The following is a 21,604-nucleotide window of genomic DNA, read 5'->3' as shown; positions in this document are numbered from 1 at the left end:
TTCATCCTCCTATCTTTATTTGTAAATCTTGGTTGCTCTTCCGGGGGCTCAAATTGGACTAATAAAATTTGTATCTTGTATCTTTTACTCGGTTTTACCTCTTGTACATGTATATATTGTGTATGTAGAGAGGGAGAAATAGATACCTAGAAGAAGACACATGATATCCATTTCATGTCAAATAAATGGGATTGGAAGCTCGTCAGACACAAATACAAACTCCCTCATGCGTGTCTACAATGTAGGTTAATATTAATACTGCAGAAGTAAACAGGGATCCAGAGCATTATATTTGGTTAAAAAAAGTGTTATTGCTACCAAAAGTAGTTCAATTTTATTGATTGCAATATGTCTAAAGAAGAAGTCGTGCAGCGAGGAAACTGGAAAACGTGGTGGGAGTTTTTATTTTCTTCTGTCGGGTGTTTGGTTGGACTTGGTAACATATGGAGATTTCCTTATATTTGTTTCAAGAATGGAGGAGGTTTGTTGAAAATTAAGAAAACAGACTTATAGTTAACAATTTTAGAAGTTAATTTTATCAATTGAACTATCATTTATGTAATGAAGCCGAATAATAAGCACTGCTACCTGGAAGATGTTTATTTAATGTAAAATGGCATTCATTCCATGTATAACTTTATGTATGGAATGAAGCATGAAGATAAATAATAATAATACTTAATTATAAAGCAAAGTTACTGAAATAAATTTTAATTCATTCGTCTCTCTTTCTCAGAATCTACAATTCTTCAGGCATCTAATAGAAACAATATTTTTTCCTTATCCGTAACAAATATAGATTACTTCATATAATGTGAGTATCTGAGATTTTTTTTTTTTTTTTTTTTTTTTTTTTTTTTTACAAATTTTAAGTAATGACATAATAATATTTAAAAGTCAATGAAGAGAAAATACATGTATTGGCATACAAGTGAAGATGGTTTAAAAATTACTTCATTAACAGTTCCTTTTTTGAGTGTCATTCAGACGGGAAACAAGGCTTTCCCTTGCTTCGACAAAGAAATTGTTCTTCAGTTCTTTACCAAAAGAGTTTGAATTATGCTAGCAGTGCTTCATAGTTTTTTTAAATCCAAGAATTAATCTATGAGAGGGATTGCTTGTATTGGTTTTAGTTTTAACCAATGCACTGAAAGGTAATAATGGACTTATCACTAACATGGTCACGTCCTACTGTATTGTTTCATGCACTGCAGAAACTGTATCAAAATAGTTATTTTGATTGGTAAGTGTATCATGATTTAACTATACATAAAACTGTAGAAATTAAATCTAAATATACCACATGGTCAGGTATTCTGGTCACGTGTATAAATGGACCGGATGATATTTAAGAAGAGTAATCTTGACCCTACCTGTAAAGCAATGATAATTTGGGTTTTCATCACGACATTGGATGCCTTCTTGATGGTCTGGGAATCAGATATCATGTCGCTTTTATAGAAGATGGTCGGTCGGTTGTGTAAAGTATTCAGACACCGCCAACAGAACTATGTATCTTGATGAAAATAAAGGAAACATTAAGTTGTTGAATATCTTACTGAATTATTTTGCCCATGCCTTGAATGTGACTAGAGCATATTCGTCTTCTGTTCTTCTACTTTTTTTGGTCCCGCTGTCCTTCCAACTATCCGTTTGTCGTCGTCCAACTTTACGTTTATCTCAGTTTCAAAGACACTCCTCAGGGTATTTTCAATAAACATCTTTACTGGTATATTATGATTTTGATACATATTCAATTCTGTCAAAACTTTTGACCTTGCCCTAATGTCCGATGTTGTCACTTTCTACTCATTTCGCATGGCTGTTTCCGACTCATTCTGAGGATAACAAATAAATTTTGAATTGTCTTTAAGAAACTATCCTTAGACATCAAAGTTTTATCATTTCCAGGCTATTTCCAAACCACATAATTTTTATCCAACATAAAATCAAATTATAACTAATATTTCAATAGATCATCTGACAGAGACTTCTAATGTTCAAATCGATTCCAAAAAGTTCTACGTCAAAATATTAATAACGACAAGAAATGGAAAATCACATCTGATGGATCTGTTTGCAAACCGTTTGGTCGTACTTTAAAGTGTTAGACTCTCCGGTAACATTACTTTACTGTTTTATTTAAACTTTCACATTTTTCACTCTTTACAGAGTATTTCTCTTAGGAGTTTATGTCAAATGAAATATAAGGGCTGTATTTACATCATTCTAAGGGAATATAATCTTGGGTCAGTGAAACTGGAAGAAGGGAACTAGTAGGATCATTCATTAATCCATGCCGGACTCAATATTCCAAACATAGTGAAACTTGTATATTGGGGCCGCTTCTCATGCAGTAAAGATTCAGTCATCTATCGCAGAATGGGATCCCAATTAAGTATTATATTAAAAAAAACATCGTTGCCTTAAAAAGTCTTTTCAAGAACCAATTATAACCTTGATATCAAAGTATCTATATGAAATAAACATGCTCATTGTTCACATCACAAATGAATGATGGAGCCATGATCAGTTTTTGAGAGTCACAAAAAGGACTTTAATAACCCTCTTCCCATATAGTATAGATAAGGTTTGTTAAAATCAGAATCCCATTGGCAAGAGGTGAAGCTAAAGAACGAGTTCAAAATATTACTTAAAACTAAATAGATTAAGTATTGAGTTCTACCTAAAAATAAATCTCCAATTTTACACGTGTCTCACCTTCCTAAAGAAGTATCAATGAAGGAATAAATAAGCAGAAAAATATTAAATTGAATTTTTTGCAAGAAGCAAGCTTTCGAAGTCTGCTTGGATTTGCATTCGGTTGATTGACTTTCATGTATTCCCTTTGAGAGCCATTTTTCGCTATGAACGTTGATCTGCTTCTGCTTCTGCTGATATATGAATTTGATTTTAGAAATCAAGAAAAATTATGAAATTATACTTTTAAAATTTTCAAATCACAATAAAGACAACAGTTTTATGACAAATGTTTATCTTATTGATAGTATCACACAGTTACATACCAAATCATTCCAAATTATGATATTTAATACTAATATAGAAAAGAGTTTTTTTATGAATTCAAGAAACCCAAAAGAGATTTGCTTTTAGTGGGTACTTTTCCCAATCCTATTGGTTCGTATCACTTAGTATTAGACTGTACAGTTGTTTTCATACTTTTGCAATTACTATTTACTTCAAAGGTTGTATCTTTATTCGTTTTTCACTCGGGTTTTAAAAAAATCTATATCCTTGAATCAAATGTTTTGCAACAAATTATGAACATATCAAAATATTACTACTATAGTATATAATTCTACTCTGCCTTGTGATTCAGGGATGTCCTTCAGCATTTCAATATTCATTGTAAAGGTGTTTAGTTTCTTCATCATATGAGAATATCATTGACTTTTAGGTGCATTCCTGATTCCATATTTTATATTCATGTTCCTATGTGCGATGCCAATGATGTTCTTGGAAATGACTTTTTCCCAGTATTCTAATCTAGGACCTGGAAGAGTTTGGATTTGTTGTCCGCTACTAAAAGGTACAACAACAGAGAATATTTAAATTTCACTATTTTATTTCTGCATGTTATAAAATTCGTTTTGTTAATATTGAATAAATGTTAAGACTTCCGGGATGTGTAATTATATTTTTAACTGAAATAGTCAATATCAGTCTCTGTATTTATTTAGTAAACTCTGCTACAAACTGAATCAAACTATTAGAAGCCTAGCTTTTTCTACAGATACAAAGTATTCAGACATAAGAAATATTGAAATTTTCTTAGGAATAGGACATGGAATGGTCGTGTTGACGGGAATTGTAAGTACATACTACAACGTCATCTTGGCCTGGGCACTGTATTATTTTGGAATGTCTTTCTTCCCCAAACTTCCATGGACCAGTTGTGACAACGCCTGGAATACTGAGTTCTGTGATCTGCGAGAGATGAATTCGAGTTTGCCAAACTCCACGCTATTTATTGAAGATGATAATGTTAACATCTCACTGCGTTCTTCTGCGGAGGAATTCTGGGCGTAAGTGTTACAATAAATAGAATATACATTTGAATTAAGATTACAAAAATATTATTTCAGAATAAGGATTAATACAGTCTACATTTATCAAAGAATTTGTTTATATATTATTGTGTATTCTAAAGATATTTGATAGATATATTTCTTTGAAATACATTGTAAGTTTCAACATTTGATATACTTCGAATAGTATATCTAAAGAGTTCCCGGAAAAAAGTGTCTGGAATTGCGGAAGTAATTATCGACAGATCACATAAATGATATATTTAGTAAGGAGATTATAAATCAGAGTGATATTTAAGCATGTGCTTATTGCTTTGAATAGTCGACTCTTAAGAAGTTTTCATTCAAAGTTTCAATAACGGAAACAATCTTGTCAGTTTAATTGTGCCTTAAATGTTAAAATCACTCTCTGGGAAAGAGATTGATACAATTATCTCAAGCGATACATTGAGTATACTTATTTAAAAAGGATATACACAACTTTATTTTTTAATTAAAAATGAAGAGAAGACGACAGGTGTTACTTTTAAATGGTGCTTAAAATTCGGGTCCATTGTTTAAGTATCTGCTTAATACAGAAACTTAATAACACGCCATGAAACGTTGAACTTTTCTAATTTAAAAGGGATGTTTGAATTGAATTGAAAATGAAAGGAATACAACAGGTGTTGACAGCGCTTATAATCGTGGTTCATAGTTTCAAGTTCAACTTAAACCCTTAATTATGGCTTATTATATGGCATTTGGTAAAAATGACGACTAACAAATTTTGTCATATTGTTTTAACAATGTATACGGTATATACATGTTTCTTACACGAGTGTTTTGTGCATCTCTCTCTCTCTCTCTCTCTCTCTCTCTCTCTCAATAAAAAACCTGCTTTTGAGAAAAAGCAGAGTTTAACTTACGTCAGGCCTTTCGGAATTGACATCATTTGTAGAAATGAAAATTTTTGTTTGTTCAAAGATGATTAAGTATTTTCTGATATATCTTGGCTATATATTATTCGCTATAAGATCGAGAATGATTTTAACTAGGGATGGCATTGATTAACCGGTTAACCAACTAATCGGTCAGAAAAATAGTAATCGGTTGCAAATTTCATAACCGTTTAGTCGATATTTTTGCAGTAAATGTACACGTTCAGTAATATTTCCGTATTTTATAATTAAACGTCTTTAGTGGCATTTTAAAAACTGAAATGCGGCAGTTGATCAGTTTTAAAAATTATTTAGAAGACGCCGCTGTTGTCAAAAAATATCTCCTCAATTTAATTAATGTACATGTACAATGTAACTCTGAATACTAATCAAGGTTTACGTACCCTCATGCAAAAAACTATCTGCTTTTGTTCCAATTGATGCGTTAAAAACAACAACTAAATTTATACTCAGCAATGTTTATATATATATTTAACTGGGTTATTTCACTTGTTCATTAAATCATTGCAAAACTGTAAATTTATTCAGCGAAATGCTACCGACATCTACAGATTGGCAATGTTTTTAGAGAGACCGGAACGGCAAAACAGGAGTACAAAAACATATAAGACCAAGCAATCACAAATTCGTAGAATAAAAACAGAATATAAGGCGGCTTGTTTCTTATGGTACACTAGTTCACACAACTTTCAATATTATCAGTAAAGTATCTTGCAATACCATCAGTACGATTTCTTGAGAAAAAGTTGAAGTTGGCAGTCATCATCCGCGGTCAATGATTATCTTTTAAAGTAAGAATAGCAGAGGTTTGAATTAATGTCGGTAAAAATATGATTTGACTCTGCAGTAAATAACGAAATAAACGTAAAATCATCTTAATATCTTTTTGTTAGTTCTTTTAAAAGGTAATTAAAGAATTCTGTTGATCGTAATTTTGCATTTATTTTTAAAAATTGCATTAAGATAATAAGTAAAATGAAATATGAAGATAACCAACAGTAGTAATCAATCTCAAAAGATCATTGAAACAGTACAAATTTTGAGCAAAGCAAATACGGACCTCTAAAAACATCAAAGGTGGGATCAGGAGCCATGGAGGAGTAAGCATCCCCTGCCAACCGTTCACACCCGCCGTGTGCTCCTTGTAATGATCGGGCAAACGGAAAAATCCGTACACAAACTAGTTGGAAAATAATGGCTGAACAATTTGTATGAAAAACGTCGGTCAGCATTTTACCTAATGATAGATTGTATTGCTGACAAGATCATTGTATTGACCATAGAACTTGCGAAATGTTGACTTTAAACGAGACTGTTGATAATCTGTCTATGCCAAAATCCTGAACTTTAATTTATCGTGGGGAATTCATAATAAAATTACAAACAAGTTTTATATGTTCAGTTAACCGGTAACTCGGTCAGAAAAAATTACGTCTAACCATTTACAAAATGTTATCCGATTGCCATCCCTAATTGTAACACTTTTTTGGTTAATCTTTTACTGGCCCCCTTTCATAAAAAGGGACATCTGTGTCATATACATGTATTAACATTGTGATCTCTCCTGTTGATATTTACCTGAGATAGTTGGATAATTACTAAAAAAAAAATCGAAGTAGGTAATTTGATATACATATAAAATTCGATACGAGCGCCCTGCAACACAGATGAAATGTTTCAAGGCTAGGGCACAACCATACCGCCACTACCTGTATTTTAACAAGGGTATTATAACCCCTCTGCTACAATTGATAGGACATCCTGTTCTCATTTATTGAATACAATATTTTTGATTCAAAAATTACAATTTAGAAGATATTTTTTTAAATAAATCTGATTTTTCAAAAGCAATTTGAACTTCAATTTTTAATCTCTTTGTTTCGTACATCAACATAGAGAAGATGATTTTATTTACTCAATGTTTTGATAAGCATCATACGCCAAAATTAATGATAATATCAGAATTTTTAACGTTACATATGGAACATACTTTTTTAATAGAAAGTTTCATAATCACAAACTATATTTATTGTATTTCAATAGACAAAACAAATTATATATGCATGCAAAATATCCAGGCTAATTGATTTAAACCTTCAGAAATTATTACATACGTAGAAATATATAAAATAAATTAAGGTGTATTTGTTACCAGTTACCAGGAAAAAATATTTATTGAAACAGAGAAAAAAAGATCTACGACATGGTACAATTCTAAAGAGAGAGTTAATCGGTAATTGTGCAGTTATAAAATAAATATTAAACTCTGCTGAATGCATATTGGTGTCGTTTCAATTTAAATTTCCAAACAATATTTTTATCAGAAGAATATTGCAGACTTCAATTTGCTTACCTCTATTTATTTACTTTTCTTTTGAAAGCAACAGGAAAGGTCATGAGGCAAAATTGTGATGTCGTTTCATAAAAGTAATTCTAGTATTTAGATGTGCTGTTTATATTTATTTACATGACGATGTTGGAGAATATTTTCGGTATTATTTTATTTTTTACAGGCAAAGATTAAGATACGAAAGCCCAGAAGGCTCATTCGAGATTCGAGTTTCGAAATACGAGATTCGAAATTCGAGTTTCGAGATTCAAGATCCAAACTAACCAATTAAAAGGCGGTTTTTATAAGATTCAATTACTCCCCTTTGCTAAGTTTTGACCTCCTAGAAATCGTTGAATAAATTCAAACCGAAGAGGTCATTTGATTAAAATTACAATGCAAGAAATAGTGTTATATATATCAGAACGAAATTAGAAAAAATATTGGGTTTTTGGTCTGCAAAATATGCTTAAATTTATTATATCTTCTTAAATATTATAATAGATTTATATCAAGAATATCTATACCGTATTATCTACTTTGCTTACAGGTTTGATGTCAAAATAATAAATATTGTTAATCGGATTCAAAGAGCAAAAGGGGGGGGGGGTATTGTAGTCGATGGGAATTATTAGTGTGCAATAAAAGAAGTGACAAGCGATTATTAAATAATTAATAGTAATACGGGTTTCAAAGTGGATATAGTTTGTGACAAGGTATTAGAAAGTGAACAGTGACTAATACGGGTTTCAAAGTTAAGTGTGCAATAAAATAAGTGACTAGCGATTAATAATAATTAGTGAATACGGGTTTCAAAGTGGATATAGTTTGTGACAAGGTATTAGAAAGTGACCAGTGACCAAGTTTGTGAAACCAAGAGACAGCCCCTTAAGTAGGGATAGCTGAAATATACATGCTTAATAAAAGTAATGACTTCTCTTTGTTCAGGAAATAATTTTAATTAATCACTGCAAAGCACCCCCCCCCCCTTTCCAAAAAATAGCAACAGGGGGTTATCACGGTTATTAGACGTTATTTTGGAGAGGACACAAGCATAAAGTTGCTATGTTTTCTATAGTATATTATATCGGTTAACAACATAAGGGGAATGTGTGTGTGTGGGGGGGGGGGGTAGAGACACGTGCCCGGGGTCCTATGGCTATGTTGTTTATTTTATTACAACGTTAGACAAATGTTCGGTTATCAACATTCAGTGTCAATCTTGCAATGCATGGGTAAAATAATTATATATTCGATTTCGATAATTATTTATAAGGAAACCGCTCGGGTCTCGCAAGATACATAACCAATCAATACACAAGTTTCAATACATGATGTAATGGCCATACAGAAAAAAAGATATGAAAGTATTTGATAATGATAAAAAATTATAATTATTTTAACAAAACAATGGACCCTCTATACACCTTTAGAACTTTGAAAAAATCGTATGGCCTAAAGCAGTTCGTATTAAAATTACTTATAGTTCATGTATGCCTTTTAGTGTACACAGGAAATCTTAAAGACATCGTAGTAGTGATAAAAAATCGCGTTCGCTTTCCCAGTGGTGTATATTCCATATAGGCGAAAAGGCTGTAGCCTATACATCATTTTCTTGATGTAAAAAAAAAATTATTTATACATGTACATTGTATTTGGTTGAAAAATGGGGTAAAGTTGATCATAAAACTTATTTATTTACCAGTTACTAGAATATTTTTTATCAAACGCAATAAAAGTTTTAGCAATCCACACTTTTTTGCCTATCCAATTTTTACAGTATACACAACTTTTGATTTTTATAGCTGGTTAAATCTAAAATTGAAATGTTACTTTGAAGTCGATATCAGACTATTAAAAATGATAGCAACAGGAGTCTACGATTAGGACAGGGAATAGAAATTAGGAAACATGTCTGGGTTAGTAGGAAGTCAAACATATATTCAGATTATTCAGTAAAGAAGTTTCCATAATTTCCAGGTACTGTGTAAGGATTTTACAATTTCTCAATTTTATTAAGAGTGGTCATGAAGATTTTAATTTCTGCATCATTAAAATATGTTTAAATGATTTATGATTATATTCACTTGATAAATGACAATGATAGATGTCTCCAAGACAATAAAAATGTATCAGTCGAAAACGATATATTTAAAAACAGCTTATAGATACAAAAGAGTTACATTATTGATAACATACAGTGCATATTAGAATACAAAAATAGGAGAAAGGTGACTCGACCACAGATTTAAAAAGAAAAAAAAATGGAAAAGGGGGGGGGGGGTCCATACCCCAAGTGCCTGTGATCCGCAACTCGGCAATGATGCGCTTTAGGTGAAATCTGTGACTTCACATTACCCTACACATTAGCAGAAGGGAATATACACCACTGTTTCCCAATAGGAGAAATACATAAAAAATTAAGTTTTCAATTACTTATCTTGGTCTAAGGCTTTGAATACTTGAATTAATTAAAAATTATATGTACAATACAGACTGGAATTTATTTTATTCCATATCAAATAGTAGATCAGTCTAACTGCTCAAACGCACCCTTAAAAGTAATGAAATGTATCCTTAATGAAATTACTGTGCAGTGTAAAGACGATCCTTAGTATTTCATATCAATAATAATTTTCGCCCTCATCCATGTGCTAATTAAATAATTTATCGACCTACTAATAAAGCATTTCAACTATAAGACCATATAATATTCTATAGATGTATCTATTGTGTTGTTTAATGGGGAAAATAAGATTTTATACACATTTTTCAAAACGTGACCCAAAATTCATTTTTATATTGTTTTGATACATATAACATTTTTTCTTGCATTATTATTTAAGCAAATGACCCATTTGTTATAAATATATTCAGTGATTTCTTGATAGTAATAACTTAATAAAGGGAAGTAATCAAACATTGAATCCGCCTTTTGATTGGTTAGTTTGGACAATGAATCTCGAAACTCGAATTTCGAATCTCGTATTTCGAAACTCGAATCTCGAATGAGCCTTCTGGGATTTCGTATTAAGAGTACTATGCTTTATACACTTTTGAATGAAATTGGCACCTAAAAAATTGATATATTTTCTGAACATTTCAGGCGAAATGTCCTTGACATCTCTGATGGCATTGGGAACCCTGGGAGTATTCGCTGGCAGCTTCTCTTGTGTCTACTGGCTGCTTGGTTAGCTGTGTTTCTGTGTTTATTCAAAGGAATCAAAACTTCCGGAAAGGTATAAAAAGAGTATCTTTAGCTCTGTATTATACATGTATCAGTTTTCAGAATTTAAATACTGTAAATAATTTTTTTCTTTCTTGAAGTATTACAAAATTATGCGAAAACAGATTTCTTGCAAACGCGATTTACATGTTCATATAGGAATAGAAATCAACTGCATTAAGTAATTTTGAGAGAGAGGTTCTCTTTAATGTAGCCAATACAGCTATTTAAAAAAATCATTCATTTATCTGAGAGTCTTCTTTCATTGATTAATGCAGTTTTGACGATTCCTCTTTCATGATTAACCTTTTTGTTCATATACTAAAAACGATAATGTTTTATCAAACAACATGGCTTTGAACTGGTATTAAGGAAATTCTCTACTACAAGAAAAGGTTGTTACTCATCGTTAAAAATCCTGCACGAGTGGACCATGTTAAACTTATTAATTTGAGAAATAAGATACTAAATAAATATTTTATATTTTTACAGGTTGTATACGTGGCTGCCACTGTGCCGTACCTATTCCTATTGACTTTGTTTATAAGAGGTTTGACATTTAATATTGATGGAGCAATGAAAGGTTTAGGCGTGTTTCTGATACCTCGATGGGAAGACCTGCTTAGATTCAATGTAAAATACTTATGATTATGTTTAAATCTAATGTAATATTTAGTGTTACATACATGTAATTAGTGTTACATAACTCATACATTTCGTGAAAAACATGAAATACACCTGAAACCTAAACCTAGCATGCTTTTGTAAACTAATTAAAAGAATGTTTTGGAAATATATACATGTATACTACTACTAAACAAAGGCGTAAGGAAAAGATATTATGAAATCTGAATTGTGCAATTTTAGCGAAGTTTTAGTTACTATTATTATTATTCATGATAAATAATTTACTTTGTAGTACTTAGTTGCTCCCTTTTTTGAAAAAGTAACAGCCTTCATACAAATAGGCATGTTATTTTTTCAATTTTTCACAGACGTTACTTTAATTGAGTATCTAAATTTCTGCTGAAGGTTCTACATGTACCACGTGTCTTTTTTAGCCGTTGGCATGTTTTTTCCTCATATTCCACCCCAAAATTCCCTAAATTGCTTAGGATGGTGTATCAATCGGAATTGTTTCCTGTACGCAATAATAGAACATGCATTGCGTTTGAGAAACTTTATTTTGCACATCAGATAATACAGAAAGATGACTGTACCATTTGTATTCGCCACAAAATCATTTCCTTGTATGCCGTAACTCATAAAGCACGGAAAAGTTTGTGGAGCTTTATTGTCCTAAATCAATCCTGATTCAAACATTCAAAAATAAAAACATTTGGGGTCAAATAAAAAAGACCGTACCCTATTCAACAAATGCTTACATCCTATAAATTAAAAATATGTGGAAAACTATCTAGCGAGAACGGTGCTCAATTCCAAAAAATAGTCCTAAGAGTGAGAAAATGATTCATAACATGCCTAATTGCATTATGAATCGTTATTCGTTCAAAGAAGGGAGCAAGTTCATCTAAATACTACAAGGTAAACAATGAACTATGAATATAAGAACTGAAACAAAATTCTTCATATTTTTTTTTTGTCTGCGCCTTTGCTCAGTAACAACATCTTTATTTCCAAAAAGGTGCATTTAACTAATTCACAATCGCATGTTACAGTGTAGGTTAAAAAGTTCTTTGAGATGTATGTAATAAATTTAGTTTTTTTTAATTTAAAAATGAAATTTTTCCATACAATATACTTTGACTTTTAGATTAAGTTAAATTAAGATTTTCTATCCATTGTTTATCTCGTCCACTTTGCACTTCTGAAAGACCTGTTTTTTTACATAGCATTTGTTGCAAAAGGGGAATTTGTGTCCCGTAGAGCTTTAAATATGGTACCAAAAGCACCAATATTGATGCAATATTCAAAAATCTTTTCATGTGGACTTTTATCACACAGGCATATCGACCGACGCACCCTCTGTTAAATTGTGAAATTGATGTCTCTAGAACCAGAAACCATGCTATGAGCTAAACAGGCAATATTAGTAATCACTATTGGGCAGTGGCAAATAAAAATAGTACTTAACCAAACTTCTAAAATTCATATCACCAGGTAGCAAAGTTTAGGTCATTTTTAAATCTTAGGAATGAAATATGGAGATATCGAACCGTATTCAAGCTCAAAGTCCATTAAAACAATACAAATCGGGAGCAGAGCAAACACAGACCTCCAAAAACATCAGAGATGGCATGGAGTAAGCATCCCCTGCCGACCGGTCTCACCCGCCGTGTGCTCCTTGTCATGATCGGGAAATAACGAAAATTAGCCTAACAATCAGTATGAAAAACGTCAGTCAGCATTTGACTTTAATGATAGATTGAATTTGCTAACAATGTCATTGTATCGACCATAGAACTTACGAAATGATGGCTTTAAACGAGACTCTTGTTTCATTGCAGTTATCATATGCATGTTGTAAATTTTGCATTTACCTCCCCCTAGTAAATTCAAAATTTACAACATGATAATTATTATTATGAACGATGAGCATTCTAGAAAAGTCTGGAAATTCAAGTCTCATAGTGCAAAATAAAACTACATGATAGAACTGATTTGATAAAATAAAATATAAAAAAACTCACTGCCAAGAATTGCTACAAAGAAATGTTGACAAGATATCAGATCCTGAGTTTTCATGAAGTCTACTTCGGCTGTACATGTCCAATGCACTGATCATGATTTCATCTCCAAATAATAAGAATACTAGAAGAAATCTTTATGTCTTGGTTACTTCTCTCGGTTAGGTGTGGTGTGATGCTGCAGTACAGATGTTTTACTCTGCTGGACTAGGATGGGGAGGCATTTCTACCTTGGCAAGCTATAATTCCTTTAATAACAACGTTTTCAGGTGAATACATTATCTCGTTACTTTCATTTAAGCCAACAAATTGAATTATAATTTTCTTGAGCACTCATTACTTTTATCTTTACACACTCAAAATAACGTAAAATAACGTCGGAAAATTTTGAATTGTACTCAATATGATGCACAAATTTCTTTTGGAGTAATTTGTGTGAAATACGACGGACAAACCAAAAATCCAACCAAGCAAACTACGAATTACATAATTATGCCAACTGATGCATATTCTTTTGACGACTAAAGTTCATATTTTAAAAAAAAAAAATTAAAAAAAAAAAAAAAAAAAAAAAAAGGTTTCAGGTTAAAAGCAAAGTCACCTGTGAATTTATCTGAAACGTCTTTGTAATTTTTTGTCTAGTTTTCCAGAATAACCAAGTCTATTTTCATTGTTTCATCATTGAGAACAAAACAATTGAAAATACAGTTTGAGAGAATGGGGGGATATTTTCAAAATTAGTACAGTCTTTTTCACTGTTTCACACAGAGACGCCATGATCCTTCCTGTTGTTGACGTATTGACGAGCGTTTTTGCCGGATGTGTGGTATTCGTGACGCTGGGTTTCATGGCCGACGAAGCCGGTGTTTCTATTGATAAAGTTGTTAACAGCGGTAATATTTGTGACGTTGATAATCGATTTTTCTCACCTAAAAAGTTTCACTATGATAATATTTTGACGGTGCGACCGCTAGGGTGGGCGCAGATACCTATTCCATGTTTTCAGTTTACTGTTTATAAACTGTATTTAGACCGGTATTTTCAAACCGCACGTGACATTTGGTATGTCACCATCTGACGTCACATGACGTCGTAATTAGGTTGTATTTAGGTTGATTTTAATAAAGAACGTTTTATTTACTATTTTATCTGCAATTTATCCATTAAATCAAGGCGAGTTTATTTGTTGAATGTTTGTTGTTATTCTCGCAAGAACGTACAGTACCAACCAGACCCAACCTGACACCTAAGCAGTCCCAGAAAGTAGTCCCCGGGACTGCTTTGGGACCGCTCTGGGACTGCTGTGGGACTGCTCTGGGACCGCTGTGGGACTGCTCTGGGACTGCTCTAGAAAGCAGACCCAGCAGTCCCTGGGACTGCTTTCTGGGACTGCTTTGTTCACTCATGCATGAAAAAGGTTCTGAGTGACATGATAGCTCCGCCCCTTGTGTATTCTGAATTTGCAGGCTCCCTGTTGTTGTTTTGTTTACTTTCAGCAGAGAGGTGTTCAAGATAAAGAATAAAAAAAACAAGGATTTTTTTTACAACATTTTAATAAGTAGAGATAAATATACATGTAATTACTAAATATCTTCAGGGGCTGTAAATTTACACAATTGTAGTTTAGAATTAATTTTAAAAAATGAAAGTAGTTAAAAGGGAAGTAAGGAGATGACTTTTATCCTTTAAATTAAACTTTAATACAGGTGTTTGAAAAAAAAATATATCTAGGCCTATTTAATTAATTAATGCTAATTAAAACTTTAATACAGGTGTTTGAAAAAAAAAATATCGAGGCCTATTTAATTAATTAATGCTGTCAAGTTACGGAATGTACTCAAAGTTTGCCTTAGCACTATTTAAAAACAAACAAACAAACAAAAGAACAAACAAACTTGTCATTACAATAAGACATTCAGAGGGACGTACTGTACTGGATTTTTTTTAAATTGAAAAAACTAAAACCATATGCATGCTAAAAAAGAGCATTCCATGCTATTTTTTACCACCCTCAAATAAAACCTAATAATTTATTAAATGACCATGAAATAAAATTATTCTACCATTCTTCAGTCATTTAAAACATTATATTTGTGAACAATTACTGGGGGATTTATTTATGAATTCGTTTTTGATTTATAAACAAGTAATTAAAAGAGTAAATTTATAAACATTTTAAAATATTGGGAATTGTGACTTATTTCTTATTTGTTTTGTTTGTGTTTTCCTGGCCGATTATTAAAAAGCAATACAAATGTATAAAATAGTGTCAACACCTGAAGTTTCAATCGCCTTCGGGCATGATTAGCAGAAAGTCAATGCATGTTATTTGGGTATCTGTGTTACACATCACTGAACATGCTGGTCAACAATGACACTAATTTCAATCTATGTACTGCAAAAAATCTTCGTTTCAATAAATGTGTATAAATTTATTTCGGGATTAATTAATTTTGAACATAATCTGAGGGTTCCATTCGTGTGATTTACAGATGTACACTCAAACGTTTATATAATAAAAGTATTATTGTTTTCTGTTACATAGATAATTTAACGATAATTAAATTGGCAAGTCAGTGAAAATAATCATGACTGAAATATAATACACAAAGAATTTTTCAAAAGCTCCAGTATACTTAAGAAAACTGCATTCAGAGTATAGTATGGAAATCGGCCTTGCTCTATAATTATAAGGCCTATTAAAAAGCTATGTTTGATAGAAAATAAATAACTCAAGCTTAATTACCTATAAAAAAAAAAAATAAAAAAATAAATAAATATGGAAACAAATATCAATCACAGTAATTTAGAAATTGATTTAATTTGGTGAAAAATTAATATACCACAAAACTGTGTTTAAATATTCATGTTATTTATAGGTGTGAACGTCTTCTTTGTTCAATATTTATTATTTGTTTCTATACGCGTAGTGTGATTTTCTTAACAGTTAAAAAATGACTGTCGCATGAGAATTGATACTGCTCAGAAAGAAATGGATCATCAATTTCAACTGCCTTTTATAGTTACATTGTTTATTGGTAATCTCATTTCTGAGTAAGCTCCGCCCATTAAATTAATTAACCCCACCCACTGGGACTGCTGGGACTGCTTTCTGGGACTGCTGGGACTGCTTTCTGGGACCGCTGGGACTGCTGGGATTGCTCTGGGACCGCTGTGGGACTGCTCTGGGACTGCTTTGTGTCAGGTTGGGTCTGGTTGGTACTGTAGCTTTAACAAACATGCATTGTGGGTTCAGAGTTACTGCGAAAAAAAAATCATTTGGATCAATGTCCAAAGTACGAATTTTCTCTTCGCCCAGGCTTTGCTTTAAGCGCTCCCAGTGACGAGCTCGCTGCGCTCGCTAATAATTTCAAATATTGAATATCTTTGATTTGAGATAAAGGATAACAACGTAATTAGATTTGTCTCTTACTTTATATTAAAAACATCATTTAATGATCTTATTCAAAATGTTAAGATTAGGACTAATAAAAAAAAACTTAAGATATTTAAGTACAACGTCATTCAAATAACTGATTTTTTATTGCTCCTTTTAGGACCTGGAATAGCTTTCATTGTGTACCCCGAGGCAGTCTCTAAACTCCCTCTCCCTCAGCTCTGGGCCGTTCTTTTCTTCATCATGCTTTTCACAGTTGGACTTGACAGTCAGGTAAGAAAACTATGAAAGCATACCAAAATAGTTCTCTACTTTTTTTAATCAACAAATGCACAGTAGCAACATATTTGCAATACAGTGTATATGAAGGATAGACCAGCAAACGTGAATAAGATTATCGGAGAAGAGTAAACAGCATTGACAAAACATAAGCAAACAAAAAATTACATTTCTTACAAAGTAATATTACTGTACCAACACTGTATTCCATGCACCAGTGTCACCAGGGGGTCGTAACATAAAGGGTTCTTAAGTCTAAGACCATGCTTAAGTAGGACTGTCGTAGCCATAAGACCGTAATTTGAAGCATGCTAAGACATGACAATCTTAGCAAAAACTTAGTCGGCCGGTAGAGGTGACTTACGTATGTCTTAACTTTTTATACACATATTTAGAACTATCAAATGTTGAATCTCGTTGTTAAAACATTCCTCTACTCACATTAAGCATTAAAGAAAAATAAATATCTATATTATATACAGTTACAGGAATTTTTGTTTTAGTAGTAAAATTCAGCAGAATGTTACTTGCAAATTTTTATTGGCATCTTTTTCATTTTAGATGGTACATATTCAAACCTTGACAGGTGCTCTACATGACAACTTTCCAAAAGCTTTAAACAAGTGGAAAACTTCATTAACTGGGATACTCTGTTTTATTGGTTTCTTGCTTGGAATACCATGCATTACGCAGGTATATATGTTAAGGCAGCTATTAGTATATAAATTAGTATTCGTGTAGTGAGTGGCATATTTCGCATAGTTACTTATGAATAATGAGAAAATGCATTTTACACTATGCAAATTTAAACAACACAAGAAAGTGATTTGGTGATATCTTGAAAATTAGCCATTTGGTACTTAACAAAAATTGGGGAGAGAAAATAATTGTCAACATTATTCTTTAGAGCTTTGAAACTTTGTTTCTAGTAATTTTAATGTGAATAACCTTTTTTGAAGGATTGAAATTTGTAGTAATTTTTTAAATGATCAAATCATTCTCTTCTCAGATGAAATCTTCACAAGATCCTTATTTATTTCTCCTCACTTTATTCTACAATCGTGTCTCTTTGTGTTTAACTTTCTTTTGTTACTTAAAAACCAGACGATTATGATAATTAGGTCACACTTCATTCCCGTTAGGAGTCAATGTTTATATCACTGTCATTAGATTTTTATAGTTTAGAAAAAAAATAAAAGGTTAAGCAAGTAAAATTCATGTGTAAGACAAACTTTGAACTAATTAGTGTTTGTTATAATGTTGTTAACTATGTATTTGACAAAAGTTAAGAAACATGATATTAAGGAGACGTAAAAGATAGAGAAAGAATATTGTAAAAAAAATATGTTTTTTTATTCGAGAAGTACTTAGTAATTAACAAAACTTTATTGAATGTTAGCTAATTGCGAAAACTCTATGTAAGAAATACGCATTGGTACAGACGTTAGGTTATCATATCTTAAATTAATTGCAGTGTTTAGGGAATTCCAAGAAGGAACTAATTTAAGCATTTTTCCGACCTTGCCTTTGTTTTTAGAAATTAATATTTTCCTTTGTTTCCACCAGGGTGGTATATATGTCTTAACCCTTATTGATTGGTATTGTGCCAGTGTGTCTGTAATGCTGTTGACACTTCTAGAAGTGACGTCATTGGCCTGGTTCTATGGTAATGATTTTGTGTTGATATACTTTTGTTGATAGTTTGATTAAAAGAATAAGTTGACATATAAATTTATTGAAATTATTAAAGTATAGGTGCACAATTGTATGAGCAAAGGGCAGAACACTCTATGTTCGGTTTACCAGAATTATATCTTTGTCATTCAGATCTTGGACTCAAGTGAGTTTTCCTTTTTGAACATTTTCTGTGAGCTTTTCTTTTATCTGCATGTTTTTTAAACGCGTCCTTTGAAGCACTATAATTATCATTTTAGGCTTTTTAATAGTACAGATTCCGTAGTTTAGTTTTTCAAATTGCATGTTGTCGAACAGTATTGTATTCGTCATCCGTTCGTGGAAAGTTGATTTGCATCAGAATAGAATTTTCTAAATATGACGTAAATTTTAGTTTCAAGAGGACATGTTCCTTGTTCTTTTTTTTTTATCATTTCCCATCCTTTTTCAAGAAAATTCATGAATATGAGTCCAGCCCCCTCGTGAATCCTATGTACCCATACCAAAATGTTTAATTTAGTTCTATATTGACCCATTATTCTCAAACAATATGCAAATACATATCACTGCTTTGATATTTTTTTCCAAATAATTTTAGAAATAATAAATATTTGATTTCTTTAATTGTTACCAATCCATTATACTTCAAAGGTGTGGAAAGAATTTACAAGGACTTGGAAATGATGATCGGGTATAAACCAACACCGTTATGGAAGATTATGTGGTTATTCATAACTCCTTTGGTGATATTGGTAAGATTGTCTTCTTATAATGAGAATACGTTTACAAAGAGACCATTTTATGGAAGAACTCAACTGTCATCGTAAAGTGGATAGTAATCCTCTTATCATGATTTTTCTTCATTATACATGTATGCTGATACTTTGTCTCTTTATGTCAATACCCCTTCATTATATGATGATATTCCTACTTATAGATTTTTCATTATATACTGATATTTTTTTCATTATATGCTGATAGTTTTTATTGTATACATATATTTCTTCAATCCATGCAGGTACTTTGTGTTAGCATCTTAATACATCTTCATTATATGATAAAACTTTATTGATTATATAATGTTACTTTGATATTATATACTGATTCTTTGATTTTATGTGCTGCTACCCCTTCTTTCTATGATGATACTTCTTTCTATGATGATACTTTATAATGTTATCATTATTTGTCATTTTTTGATGGAATTTATAAGATTTGTAGAAATATTTAAATCACAAACTTCCGTAAAGCAGGAGATGGGCTCATTTCAACACAAGTTGGGAAAATGTTGCTGTTGCTGCAAAATGATTATGAACATTCTTAAAGGAAGTACACCAGATGTTCTTTGTAAGTTGTCTGTCCAAGAATCGTTGGTTACTACTATTAAAAAAAGGAAGTTGATGAACATTTATGTATACTTGACTTGATTGCTTTTACTGGTCAGTGAGCGCTCTTTAATGCAGAATTACGCCTTTTAATAAATAGAGTAAAAGTGAGGTTTTCGAAATAAATGAAGATATCCTTGAAACAGAGATTAGAGATCAACAGAAGATATTTTTTTTCTGCGAGGTGAAAATATTTTGAGATCAATTGATTCTAAGCTTCATAACTTCGGCTTTATTTGAATAATACATTCTTGGACAGAGAGCTTACAAACAATATATCTGGTGTTTTCCCTTTAAAATATTCATAAGGGTGTTTGCTTTTATATATTTCAACAAATTATCATAAATTATACCGGGAAAATAACAAATATCTTAGGTATAAAGTATCATAATGTAATAAAGTATCAGTATATAATGCAACTGCATTGGCATAAAATGAAGAGGAATCGGTATATATGTCAAAGTATAGCTTATTAGCTTCCTATGGCACCTGATTCCTCTTCTAATTTTTTATGAGTTCTGTGTTTGTTCTGCTCACAATTCGTGTTGTTTTAATGGACTTTTGGTCTTGGATACTGTTTGTTGACGACATATTTCATTAGCATGTAAAGGCAAAGTATCAGCATATAATGAAGAGCATCCTATTAACTTGAGCGTTATTCACATCGGGCCTTTGATCGAAACATTGCATACGATTCAATAGTAAACACATTTAGATATATTTGTTTCTTTTATCCAACCTTTAAATACAACCTGGCAGTGTAGTCAATTGTGTACGCGTTGTAATGACTACAGGTAGATGCTGCATTGGGTTTTTTTTTCGTTATAGCTTATCTGGATTGTCAGTTTAATTCGTTATTCGCCGGTAGAGTATGGCGATTACAAGTATCCATCTTACGCTATTGGGATAGGATGGATGATAGCCATTTTATCGTTAGTGTCAATACCCGTAGGAATGGTAACGACACTCTTAAACACGGGGGATAACTCGACACCTCTTCTGCAAGTAAGTTCTCAATCAATAACAACCATGTTTTTACACAAATCAACGGTGTTTTAGAATAGAATAATAATTGAGGAATTTTTGAATTCCCCTTGTTTAAGCCAAATATTTTCGCAATAAAAATATTTTTATGATTTTTACAAGGAGAGAGCATGCAAAGACTTTGCCCGTTTCCCAGTCCTTATTGAATTATTCAGTAAAATATGTTTAAATCTTTATAATTTTTTACTTAAGATTCCTACAATGGTTTTAAAGGTGACACCCAGTAAATCTTTAAATCTTGTACATTGACAGAGACTAAGATTTTCGTTACAACATACTGAAGACTGGAAACCTGCAGTGCAGTCTCTCCCTGGGGACGTAGAGATGAGGAAAACGCTTATTTAATTCCAATACAAATACATGTATCAACTTGTACACATTTCATATGCATTTTATATACATGTATCTGTCATATGAGACTAAACATTTATTTCATGTATTTTATTTTTGAGTTGGAGGATGTTAAATAATTTTTTTGTAAAAATAAAACGATTAATTGTTGTGAAAATAAAAAGCAACACAATATCAAAAAAATACTTTATTCAATAAATATTAGAGAATTAACAAGCGGGGTGATATTTGATATTGTGGTAACAATTTATTAAGGTGTGTTTTCCAACATGCAAGTATT

The 21,604-nt window shown here is 31.7% G+C and overlaps 1 protein-coding gene across 2 annotated transcripts; it reads left to right on the top strand.

Annotated features, from left to right (window-relative positions):
* The first annotated feature begins 323 nt into the window (after window positions 1-323).
* Window positions 324-21,457, top strand: LOC133205609 (sodium- and chloride-dependent glycine transporter 1-like). Of its 2 annotated transcripts, XM_061341448.1 has the most exons (13): window positions 324-481; window positions 3,419-3,550; window positions 3,797-4,046; window positions 10,426-10,558; window positions 11,038-11,178; window positions 13,359-13,462; window positions 13,962-14,086; window positions 16,751-16,863; window positions 17,431-17,562; window positions 18,436-18,535; window positions 19,195-19,295; window positions 20,758-20,934; window positions 21,226-21,457. In XM_061341448.1, the coding sequence occupies exons 1-13, from the start codon at window positions 349-351 to the stop codon at window positions 21,316-21,318; spliced, it is 1,734 nt and encodes a 577-aa protein (XP_061197432.1). In that variant the 5' UTR covers window positions 324-348; the 3' UTR covers window positions 21,319-21,457. The 2 variants fall into 2 exon arrangements, 1 of the variants encoding a protein (XP_061197432.1); XR_009723633.1 differs by lacking the exon at window positions 21,226-21,457 and having other exon boundaries at window positions 18,436-18,548; window positions 20,758-20,860.
* Window positions 21,458-21,604: the final 147 nt, after the last annotated feature.

The sequence above is a fragment of the Saccostrea echinata genome, unplaced genomic scaffold (genome assembly GCF_033153115.1).
Source record: "Saccostrea echinata isolate AGI-Se365-2 ecotype Australia unplaced genomic scaffold, CSIRO_AGI_Sech_v1 ptg000054l, whole genome shotgun sequence".
NCBI classification, from domain to species: Eukaryota; Metazoa; Mollusca; class Bivalvia; order Ostreida; family Ostreidae; genus Saccostrea; species Saccostrea echinata.
The sequence above is the reverse complement of the archived record's forward strand: the minus strand, read 5'-3'. Positions and strand labels throughout refer to the sequence as shown.

Excerpts from the sequence above, each read along its gene's own strand:
- LOC133205609 (XM_061341448.1), top strand. The coding sequence starts at position 349 with ATGTCTAAAGAAGAAGTCGTGCAGCGAGGAAACTGGAAAACGTGGTGG. Across the intron at positions 482-3,418 it reads TTGTTTCAAGAATGGAGGAG|GTGCATTCCTGATTCCATAT; the intron begins GTTTGTTGAAAA and ends ATTGACTTTTAG. Across the intron at positions 10,559-11,037 it reads GAATCAAAACTTCCGGAAAG|GTTGTATACGTGGCTGCCAC; the intron begins GTATAAAAAGAG and ends ATATTTTTACAG.